The sequence below is a fragment of the Dicentrarchus labrax genome, unplaced genomic scaffold (genome assembly GCF_905237075.1).
Source record: "Dicentrarchus labrax unplaced genomic scaffold, dlabrax2021, whole genome shotgun sequence".
Lineage (NCBI taxonomy): Eukaryota > Metazoa > Chordata > Actinopteri > Moronidae > Dicentrarchus > Dicentrarchus labrax.
This window is the reverse complement of record NW_026136701.1, coordinates 6,629,021-6,638,907: the sequence shown is the minus strand read 5'-3', so window position 1 is coordinate 6,638,907 and position 9,887 is coordinate 6,629,021. Positions and strand designations below refer to the sequence as shown.

The 9,887-nt window shown below is 44.1% G+C and overlaps 2 protein-coding genes across 2 annotated transcripts; both read left to right on the top strand.

The window, feature by feature from the left end:
* The first annotated feature begins 95 nt into the window (after positions 1-95).
* On the top strand, positions 96-1,034 carry psmb11a (proteasome 20S subunit beta 11a). Its single transcript, XM_051409369.1, has one exon. The coding sequence runs from the start codon at positions 96-98 to the stop codon at positions 1,032-1,034; it is 939 nt and encodes a 312-aa protein (XP_051265329.1).
* A 335-nt stretch (positions 1,035-1,369) lies between these two features.
* Positions 1,370-8,566, top strand: psmb5 (proteasome 20S subunit beta 5). Its single transcript, XM_051404655.1, has 3 exons — positions 1,370-1,623; positions 3,682-3,988; positions 7,871-8,566. Exons 1-3 carry the CDS (start codon positions 1,399-1,401, stop codon positions 8,152-8,154), a joined length of 816 nt encoding a protein of 271 aa, XP_051260615.1. The 5' UTR covers positions 1,370-1,398; the 3' UTR covers positions 8,155-8,566.
* The last annotated feature ends 1,321 nt before the right edge of the window (positions 8,567-9,887 follow it).

The window sequence follows — 9,887 nt, the reverse complement described above, 5'->3', positions numbered from 1 at the left end:
TGGCTTTGGAAGAGATTTGTGGCTTCAAAGACACTCCAGTGCATCACAAGTGGTTTTCTGCCTTTCATTTCGAAGATACAGCCACATCTTTTCATATGACTGACTATTACAACTTCGGATTGAGGAGACTAAAGAAATCCAGGAGAAACAGTGGGATCCCACTGCATTTCTTCATACCAACTTTGCCAAACCCTGCGCCTTCCAACAACAGATCTTTATTCCCATATTCTCCAGCCAACCAGTCAGTGACGGTCCGCAGGCCTTTCCCTCTGTCCCATGGAACAACAACCTTGGGTTTCATCTTCCAAGGTGGGGTCATTGCAGCTGCAGACACACGTGCCAGTGCTGGGGGGCTTGTTGCCTGTCCAGAGGTTCATAAGATCACCCCTATTCACTCCCATTTAGTGGTCACCTCCTCTGGTAGCGGTGCAGACTGCATGCTGTGGGAGCGAATTCTGACCCGAGAGATCAGACTCTACCAACTGCGACACAGACGTTGCCTTTCAATACGTGGCACTGCAAAGCTCCTCTCCTTTATGCTGCACCCCTTTAAAGGGACTGAAGTGTGTGTGGCTCTTACACTGTGTGGCTGGGATAAGGATGCAGGTAACACTGACTGTACAAAGATGTCAGAAGACTTATCCTCTACTACTGATGATAGCTCCTCAGCTGTCTGTAGTAGCCAAGATGTCACTGCAATGGCACACTCTGCATCCCCCAGCAGTGGCCCAAAGCTGATATATGTGTGCAGCGATGGAGCCCGATTGCAGGGGGACATCTTTTCCGTGGGCTCAGGCTCTCCCTATGCATATGGAGTCCTGGATAGAGACCTGAGGTGGAGCCTGAGTAAAGAAGAAGCCATCTCCTTGGCAAGAGAAGCAGTGTTCAGAGCCACTCACAGGGACGCCTACTCAGGAAACAATGTGGACCTCTTCCATGTCACAGCCCAGGGATGGAGTCAAAGAAAGAGAGAAGACCTGAAAGAGGAATATTATAGAGACATGAAGAGGAAGACAAATATAGTGGAGGGATAAAAAAGGGTGACTGAATTAGATGCTTCAGGGTGAAGCAAAAATGTGCGCTTCCTATAGGGGACTAAAGATTAGAAATAGTGTAAAGCCTCTTTCTGCTACTGGCAGCCGCCTGACTTTATCTTTACTCTTTACTCCATATTTACATGTACTCCAGTGAAGTATCATATTACTGTAACTTTGAAATATTGGTTTGTTGCGCCTGGGTCACAGTTTACACAGATTTTCATTTACCTATACATCGCAGCAGTACGTCTGCAGTCCGCCACAAACACAGGGGGCGCTGTGTGATTCTGCCGCCATGACTTAATAAATGTTCGTACCCATTACACGACGGAAGTTGCTTGCTCATCATACAGTTTCAAAGATGGCTCTTGCTAGTGTGTTGAACAGTGATTGTGCGGATTTTTCATTTGATAATTGTCAGCCTTCTACGTATGGATGTGGACCCGGACAGAGCGGTGCGGGATTTGACACTACGCCGGGAGACGGGCTCAGTTTTTCCGTTAGAAACCCGCTGTGTGCCGGGGACGAGGACGGCGTCGAGAGGAAAATAGAGTTCCTGCATGGAACCACAACCTTAGCATTTAAAGTAAGTACACGAGTGTCTTATTGTAGCTAACTGGCAACATAAAACTATAACCATGTATGTAGTTGTCAGCTTAGACGTTTGATAAATCATTAAGAGGGTAAACATTGTGCTTTAGAGCTAACACACCGCTACATCTCTAACGTTAGCATGCTAGCATGGCTACAAACCGCCTTCTCATTGCAGATGTGCACACAACCTTATGGAGGTGTTAGACACTTCTGGCATGAAAAGCAACCCCAGAAACCATGTGTAGGTTTGACAGTAATGGCCGTAACTTCCTTGATCTAGGGGTCATAAGTCAGTAGCTGGAGCTAGCTATTCTGCCTTGAATGGGAATCAAGATGTCAGTTCTGTAAACAGCACCTGTGCAGCATCCACACATGGTTTAATTAGATCCATCACATGTTGACTATGCTTATGTTTAAGCTATTAAGTTGTTTCCCAACACAATAATATAAAGCTGACCTCAGTTTGTATTTTAAACAGTGTTATATCAGCTTGTGTGCTTCTAATAGTAAAGGTGCTTTCTTTTTGTATTATACAATAACTGCTAGATAATTGTATCACCTTCATGGAGGCAGAGAGGACTGGGGCATTACAACACAGTTGGTGAGATGTATTGTACATCATTGTTCATTTTGAGAATCACATTTTGCATTTGGGACAAATGTCTTTCAACCTTAATGAACAATTTATGCCATTACAGAGTAATTTATTTGCACACTGGAGAATATAAGAGGTCAGAATGTAAGTTAATGTATTCAGTGATGAGCTAGGCTGGCAAACATGTTTGGTACCAGCATTTAAAAATTGATAAGTTTTGATACTGTCCTGATGAGTATAATAACACAGCACAAGTTTGTCTTACAAAAAACAACAAAAACACTATAGTGGAAATGTTCCTTGGATGTCGTAGGAGTAAAGAACAAAGTTGGAGCTCCTAAATGAATAACGTCAACTGGAGTCCAGAGACTTTTACATTCCACTTAAAGAATGGGTCAATGCTGTTATTTTGTTATATAGACAAATCACTTAAACACCAAAACCAACAATGAATATATGCTACTAACAAGATTGTCTAATAGCCTATATGCCCTGCCTCGGTGCTATTGTTTTCCAAAAACTATTAAATACTCATAAAACTGTTGCATTTGGGTGACATATCTTTTCATTAAAGTGAAAACAGCCGGTGGAGCATTTTCCTCTCACTGTGTCAAACAAGCAGAGCAGTGTAAATACTGAGCCACATCCCTGCAGTTGGTTTTGGTCTCTTGAGGGGATTTGTTGATAAAAAGAAAAGATAAAATAACGCCAACTTTATCCCTTAATCCTTGGGGAAGGGGTGGGGGGCTCTGGAGGGGGTCCGGCTGGTCGATGAAAACACTCCCTAGCACATATCTCCCTTTGACTGACCAAATCTGCTGTCTTTGCTCTAGCACTATACAGCTGTTGTGACAGTCATATCAGTGATAGAGTGTTTCGAAAGGGAAGAGTAAAAGTCTTCCCTCTTATCCCACAGCTTTCTGGCAAAGCTGGACCGTAAATTGCTTTTTTTCTGACAGTTGTAGAGCAGCAGCACATTTCTGCCCCACAGATAATTAAACTGCACTCCTATATTTGTATGTAGCAATTGTAATATATTGTTTAAAAAAAAAACAAACAAGAGATTGTATTCCAGACTGGTTAATTTGCACAGCAGACATTTTGATATGTCATAGCCAGAAACTCACAGGTGTAATGATAGCTGCTTTCCACTTAGGGGAGATCCTGCTGCTGTGTGTGCTGGTTCACTGTCACTGTTACTGGTCCGTCAAGTCCACCATTGTTTTTCCTGCTATGACGAGTCAAAATATCTGCTGTGCAAACCGTTCATTCATGCACTAAACCTGAGGAAAGAAAGGGACCCATACATCAGTGGTGCTGGGACCAGTATATCAGTGGTGCTGGGACCAGTTACACTGTACCATATTTGTGTCTCCTCAGTGACTGCTCTGTTGTAACATGGTTCCTTCCTGCTGTATTGTGCTTCACTACTCCCCCTGCTGTTGCCCCTCTCAGTTCCAGCATGGTGTTATTGTGGCGGTGGACTCTCGGGCCACAGCGGGCTCCTACATCGCCTCACAGACGGTGAAGAAGGTGATTGAGATCAACCCCTACCTGCTGGGTACCATGGCCGGAGGAGCTGCGGACTGTAGCTTCTGGGAGCGCCTGCTGGCCCGCCAGTGCCGCATCTATGAGCTTCGCAACAAGGAGCGCATCTCGGTGGCAGCAGCCTCCAAGCTTCTCGCTAACATGGTGTACCAGTACAAGGGCATGGGACTCAGCATGGGAACCATGGTGTGTGGCTGGGACAAGAGAGGCCCAGGTAAATACAACAACTGTACACAACATGCACGTGTGGCCTATATCTGTATTTATCTATTGATCCAGAATTGGATTTCAACTTTAAATAATATAATCATGTATATGGTGATTTTAATATATAATACATTTATCAAATTTTGTCTGATAAATTTCATTTAGCAGCATTTTTCCAAATTGAATTTATTTGATAGTTTTCTGTTTATCTATTCAGGATCGTATGTACTTTGGTGGGGTTTGCAGTGTCATTATATGTAATATCAGAGTTTAGATAAGTGAAATATCCAAAAGTAAAAGTGACCCTTTTGTCTAGAAAAAAATTTAAATTCATTATTTTTAGAGCTGCAGCTAATAATTATTTTTATAATCAATTAATCTGCATTACCCCCTTCAATTCATTGTTTGGTCAATAAAAAACTTTAGAAAACAGTGAAAAGTGCCAAGCTGTCCTCTTCAAATGTCTTGTGTCTGATATTCAGTTTACAATGACATTAAACAGTAAAAAGCAGCAGATACTCATATTTTTGCCATTTTTTCTTAATTTTTCTTAGGCCTATGCTGTGAGTTATTTTACTTTATTTTGGGGTCTGCTGTTTTTACTCCAGCTTCAAGCAATTTGGAATTTGTCTGGTACACTTTTCAGAATGTTTTTATATTTGTGAGTCAGTTTAGTTTCTTTCGCTGTTATTGCCAGCTCACTAGCAGACCAGGGATGTTACACTGCGGATTTCTTTAAAAAATAAATCAAGTAAGTCTGAGTGACACACTCAAACGTACTCAAGCAAACATTTGTTCCCCACTGTTTGTATGTGATTTACACTGTTTTTGTGTGCAGGGAGTCATGTTTTGGCATGTTAATTCCGAGTTCCAGCTCATGCGATGAACAAAATAATCCACTTATTTAGTTACACGGATCACATGTCATTTTTGTTTGGCAGTCTGCTAATGATGACAGACCTGACACAGGCTTTAGTCCTGAGCAAATCATTTAGATCGCATTCATTCCATCAAAAAGTGAGGTTGAACAGGAGCATTTATTTGTTCTTGAAATGAAACAACCTAATTACTGTTAAATGATTTAATCCTCCAGCTTTTCATGTCACTTTTATGCACAGAAGTGGAGTTCTTTGTTTTTCTTTGATTAGTTAGTTCTTTGGTTATTTGTGCTGTTTTAGGAAAGTAGAAACACACGTGTAGTTCCCAGAGTTCCCCACTAGATGGTACTGTAACCTCTCTTATACTCTGCCCCTCTTTGTATATTTAAGCTGTGGCTTACGGATGCCACGCAGTGTGAGGCCGTACATCACAGAAGGTGTGCTTAAAGAGGCCGCCACAGTGACACAGTAATGGGAAATCGATGAGGCTGGGACTACGGGCCAGCAAGAGCGTGGCGGGATGATGGACGTTGGGTCTAAGCCCCGGACAATTGGGTCGCATGCATAATGCCCGTACACCCGCTGAGATCGATGCTGGCTTTGTCTGGAAAGCGGAGCTGGCTGTGTGAACAATGACGGCCCACCGGTATACCAACAAACGTAAATGACACATGTTAAATCCCGGGCAATCAATTGGGGAAATAATGATCCCTGTATAAGTTCAATAGGTGTGGGAGCTTTGCCATGGCCCCCACAATGCCAATGATTGAATGGAGAGGTAAATGTCATGTAAATTAAATCAATCGCGATTAGGCGGGAAGCTCATTAGCCGGCTACAATCATGTCAAGAGCACTTATTCCCCTGATGGAGTGTCTTAAGCTGCATGAAAAATAAATCAAATAAAAGCTATGTTGAGGAGCTTGTCAAATATGGCTCAATGTAATAAAATTAAATGTTATGACACTTCATCAGTGCATAGTTAAAGCTTGATCACTCGATAGTGGCTTTGCTTTCGACAGAGAAAAGCAACTATACTCCGCATAGCACCCTCACTTCAGAGACAGAAAGGGTTTTGCCAGTAAACTGATATTGGATATAGCCCCCATGACAAAAAAAGAAGAAAGTGTATGATACAAGACCTTGTCAGAGAAGACCCATGTGGCAGCCAGTTTTACAGCCACTCCCAAGAGAGTGATGTAATAGTGTGTGTTCCCCCCCCCCCGTTCATCTGCTGCTCTCTTTTTACTCGTGGTCCAGTGGGAAGGACAGATGACGGACAGACGCTGACCCGTTTGATGCTAGCCACCCACCCATCGATCTGTGCTCCTCACCCACCACCTAAAAACACAGCCTGCTGTTTAAAAAAAGGCTCTTTAGGCACCTGTCATTTGATCGATGGAGTGGAAGGAGCCTCACTTGGCTTACCACTGCTGCAATGCTCCACCATCCAGGCAGCGTGCTCCTGCTTTCGCTTTAAGTAGGGCCTCATGAATTTCACTCCCCCTTTTTGGTTTTCTGAGCACTCGTCTCCACCTTCATGCTTTTCTGCGTCAGTGTTTGAGGTGCAGAGACCGTTAAGCGTTATCGCATTGGGCTCTACAAAGACCCCAGGTGTGTTTGGAAAGGAATGGATGTGGGAAGTGTTTTTTGGTTGCCGCTCTGCTTCTATACTTGGACCTCCTAAAGAGTCCTCATCCACCTCCGTCAACTGTGCTACTCAACACAAGAGGCTGCCTTTACAACTCTCTCTCCCTGCCTATTATGTTTTTAACGAGTCCCTTACAGTTTTCAAGAGGAACAGGCAGGTCTCAGAATGGCAAATTACCCCCGTGCATAGGCAGGCACTGGATGATTATCATGGCAAGCTAACGACAGGCTGAGGAAGCTGCAATTTGCCAGTTGAAAGCAATGGTAACCCCCTCCTTTTTTTTCCTTCAGAAAAGCAAGTGGCTCTCTACCCCTAATAGACTGTCACTAGTTTAGCAGAGGAACTTTGCAAGCGAGGATGTGCATTCTGGGGGCATTTTGAAGTGTTTTTTAATGTGGGAGATGAGCGATAGAGGTGGATATTAGGTAATTTTATATGCATGTGTCCCTGCGTATCTCTGTGTGAGTATCATTTTCACAGGTTTCGCTTTGTGAAGCGCTATGAAAAACATGCCTTTTTGCAGGCTGTCTTTTTACCATCTGCAGGCTGGCTGTGGGCGAGCTCGCAGGCTGGTGCTAGTCACCCGTTCCACGTCATTGTGGGATCAGGCCTAGCGAGTGTGTCATGGCGCGGAACAAAATGTCTCGCATGTGTCCACGTAGCGTGGTGTAGAGCAAACTGTCCCTCACAGGTCCGCCAGAGCATTGTGGGTCTACAGTGCATGTGGGATTACACGTATGGCCAGTTCGTTGTGGGGTGAGCTCGCGCCTTCATGTGTCATTCAACTGTGCGTATGTGAGGAGCTGAAGAAAATGTCTGCGTAGGAGCAAGTGTATGGGTGGAAGGATATGAATGTGCTGTGCTCTTCTGATGTTCTCAGGATGTGAGCGCGCTGTTGTTTTTTTGTCCTCCTTGAGGTGCGAGGTGCAGTTACCTGCACAGCTCGGGTTGCGGATCGATAGTTAATTTTTGGCGTGTTTGCAGGGATCAATAAGACCCAGAGCAGGGCCACTGGGCAGACAGCGATGTGGCCCGCGCCTCGTCAGCAGGTTCCGCGGCCGGCTTCGTTTTACTTGAAGAGGATGCAGCTGTTCATATCTGCCAGCCTTACTTCACTTGGAGAGGTTGCAGCTGTTCATATCCTCTCTCTGGAGGACATGGCGTGTGTGCGCTTACAAGTTTGTGTGTTTGTTTGTGTGAGAGCTGCGGTGTTAGATGTACACCATCTCAGTTTTCCTGACAAAGCTCAACACCTGAGTCAGGAGAACGGAGGATGCTCGTGCATCGAACACAACTCCCTTTACACTGTTTCCTCCTCTGCCTTCCCACCCTCTTGACCTGTCTTTTGTCCTCTGTCCTCAGGGCTGTACTATGTCGACTCTGAGGGGAACCGGGTGTGCGGCGACCTGTTCGCCGTGGGCTCTGGCTCCATGTACGCCTATGGTGTGATGGACAGTGGCCTGCAGCACGACCTGTCTGTGGAGGAGGCCTGTGAGCTAGGTCGCCGCGCCATCTACCAGGCCACATTCCGTGACGCCTACAGCGGTGGGCAGGTCAACCTGTACCACGTCCACAGCGAGGGCTGGACCAGGGTCTCCCAGGAAGACGTGCTCATGCTGCACCAGCAGTACAAAGATCAGGCATAGTCATGAAAATCAAGAGCACAGAGGGGGGGACAAGTGGGGAGAATAGGGAGGATTAGTGAGTTTGTTCTAGTATCCAATGTTTAAGATGTTCTGAAATGAAGGTAGGGTTGAGACATTAAAAAAAAGGACTCATTTACCAATTGATTTCCACTTACTTACTTAAGTTTCTTCTGTAACCCATTTTGACTTGTAGCTTAAAGCTTTATATTGTACATTTTTAACAATGCTAGTGAGCTCCACGCACAGAGTATGATTTTGAGGGGCTGCGTAGAAAAGGGGGGGGCGCAATGACTCAAACATGCTTTATAACAGTGTGGGAGTAGTGTGGTGCTTGCCCTACATACATTTCGTTTGGATCATACCCTGGGAAACTACATCTTTCACAATAAAACCTGTGATGTTCTTTTTTCAAGAGTGTTTTTGCACGAGTGCTGATTTTACCTTTAGGCTTCAAGACCGTGAATAGTTACATTTCTCAGAGTCGGCTCTTTATGTGAATGTATAGTCTTGTCGCCTCATCTTCCTTTGATGTAGTCATTTTGCCACTGTTTGTGTTTACTTTTCAGTCATCTGTTCCCCCAGCTGTTGGGATTCGGAGGTACATCTAAAGCCTGTTTTGTCTCCTCTATATGTTCTGTGTTTATTAGCAGGGAGCAGGGCTGTCTAAATAGCACTATTTAATTGCATACCACAATCCTCAGTAATTGTGCCTCCTGAGTTGTAACAGTGTGTTTTCTTCCCCTCATTGATAATGTTCCCTTCCTCCGCTCACGTTGCACAAATACGTCTTTTAATTGGAAGGGGAAATTTATTCTTTAATTCCTCCTCGACACACTTAGCTTCTCAACGCGCAATGTTGTGTGCCACCCTGCCATGGTGTTTTACAATGTAACGACCAGCGCTGGCAGTGTGTGCCCCTCCAGCGGTTTTTATGGTTGGGAATAAACACTAGTAAAGGGGATGGGGTAGACATCCGAAGCCAGTGCACTTTCAAATCATGGTTAAAAACTAGTTTCACAGGTGACTAGTTAGCAGATGGAATAGAAATGGGATTTCGATAAATGGAAATGAGCAGCTCTCGTCTGCGATGCTGCTCTTGGTAAATTAAGTGATTGGAATTGCACCATCAATAGAAGCAGAAACTTGACAGAGGGACTATGTGCCCATGGAAGTATGCTATAATGGAGAAAATTTGGATAAAAGCATTAACGCTTGGAGGACTCTTTTAACTCCATAACAGTTCTTCCGGGTTGAGGGGTAAATTAATGTTTTTTTCACAAACGGACTGAATGACTATAAATTATATTGTAAGAATAATGGCTAAAGGCAAGGCCCTGCACCATAAATATCCAACATACAGCAATGTCATTAATATATAGTGCTGGAAGGCTGGTCTGGATAAAAGGCTACAATTTTAGTACATAATTGCTTGATGAAATACTGTTGTTCCTGTACCACATTATTTAACAAGCAACCAGCACATCGCTCTGAATAAGCTTCTGTATAAGATGGATGGATGATTCATTTATCAATTGAAAGTGGGCATAGTTGGGGAAATGAGTTGGCACACATGGCATGTCTAATGTGACATCCCAGGATTAGATGACAGTACATCTCTTCAGTTTGCTGTTGGTCTAAAGATATCACATCATAATAATCTACTTTAATTATGTAGAGCACTCAGAATAAGACAAATCAATACGACAACACGACAAAACTAAGTTCGTAGTAAT